General features: G+C 36.7%; 1 protein-coding gene across 1 annotated transcript in view; it reads right to left on the reverse strand.

The window, feature by feature from the left end:
• Positions 1-1,581, reverse strand: part of shrprbck1r (sharpin and rbck1 related) — a gene marked incomplete in the record, with an annotated part of 16,786 nt that overhangs the window by 13,737 nt on the left and 1,468 nt on the right. Inside the window, 1 exon segment of the mRNA XM_014018760.1 lies at positions 1,147-1,321. Coding sequence (XP_013874214.1) covers positions 1,147-1,321 — 175 coding nt within the window.

Consider the following 1,581-nt stretch of genomic DNA (forward strand, 5'->3'; position numbering starts at 1 on the left):
AGACCATCACTGACAGACAACTCTTCTTGTTGTGCAGCGTTTTCTACCACACTTTTTCCTTCCCACTGAGGTGCCTTGATACAGCACTCTGGGAACAGCCTGTTTGTTCAGAAATGTCTTTCTGTATCTTACCCTCTTGCTTGAGGATGTCAGTGATGGCCTTCTGGACAGCAGTCAGGTCAGCAGTCTGACCCATGATTGTGGTTTTGAGTAATGAACCAGACTGGGAGTTTTTACAAGCCTCAGGAATCTTTTGCAGGTGTTTAGAGTTAATTTGTTGATTCAGATGATTACATTAATAAGTCGTTTAGAGAACCTTTTCATGATATGCTAATTTTTTGAGATTGAGATTTTTGGTTTTTCTTTACTTTTTGCCAAAATCATCAATATTAAAACAATAAAAGGCTTGAACTACTTCAGCTGGTGTGCAATGAATCTAAAAGTATATGAAAGTTTAATGTTTATCAGTACATTACAGAAAATAATGAACTTTATCACAATATGCTAATTTTTTGAGAAGGACCTATAGTTATGACCAAATCTGACGTTACGAACAATATCATGATTTTGTAAAATGTGTTGGATTACATGACTCTCAGCTACTACCACATCAAACTCCAGCTCAATATACATTAATCTGACTAAGTTAAAAAGAATAAGAAATCTCACCACAACTGATTAATCTGCCAAAATCGCAACATTCAAATTTCTAAAATTTTGTCACATTTTGTAGAAAGTGTTCAGATGAGATCAACAGAAGGCTTCAGTTCTGCCACAGAGCTCATTTTACAACCAGACCATCACCTCTAAACTAATTAAAATAGTAAAGTCTTAGTTTGCCAACAGGAAGACTAGAAAGCCAGCATCAGACTCCATAATTAAAAGGGATTATTAAAAAGAAACTTAATCTATTGAAGAACAGGTTCTTTTAAGACCGTTGGAACAACCTGGACTCTGCCTCGACATTTAAAAACAGCTTTAAACCAAGTATAATCACAACAAATCTATTTAAAAATACATTCAATTTAATTTAATCACAATTTTATGTAAATAAAAACAACGTGAATTACACTAGGAAGTCTCTGAGGCCAATTTATAGAGTGAAACTTGGTTATAGTCACAGAAAATGGGAGAAAGTTGGCTGACCGCGGTGTGCTTCTTTCAGTGCTGATAGGACCACCGTGGCCCACTCCTGGGCCTCCTGCTCACAGCGGAAGTTGAAACTGATGCGATCGTGAGGCGGCGCAACCAGAACCAGTTCATGACACTTTGGTGACTTCAACTCGTAGTTTATGAACCTCAGATTAAACTCGGTTACGGTCTGAAAAAAAGGAAAATAAAGAAGAGGAAGCGACAGCGTGAGAGGATGACGCTACATAAAAACAAGGAAGGGACATAAATCATCAGCGGTAATCTGGATGATTAACTTGTTTTGTAAGGAAACAAAATCTGATTTTACATTTAAGTAGGAAAAAATTAATGACATCATGCGATTTATCAGATTTAACGTACAGTGGGGAGATCAAGTATTTGACACACTGTTGATTTTTCAGGTTTTCCCACTTGCAAAGCTTGTAGATG

Source organism: Austrofundulus limnaeus, unplaced genomic scaffold, assembly GCF_001266775.1.
Source record: "Austrofundulus limnaeus strain Quisiro unplaced genomic scaffold, Austrofundulus_limnaeus-1.0 Scaffold201, whole genome shotgun sequence".
Taxonomy (NCBI): domain Eukaryota; kingdom Metazoa; phylum Chordata; class Actinopteri; order Cyprinodontiformes; family Rivulidae; genus Austrofundulus; species Austrofundulus limnaeus.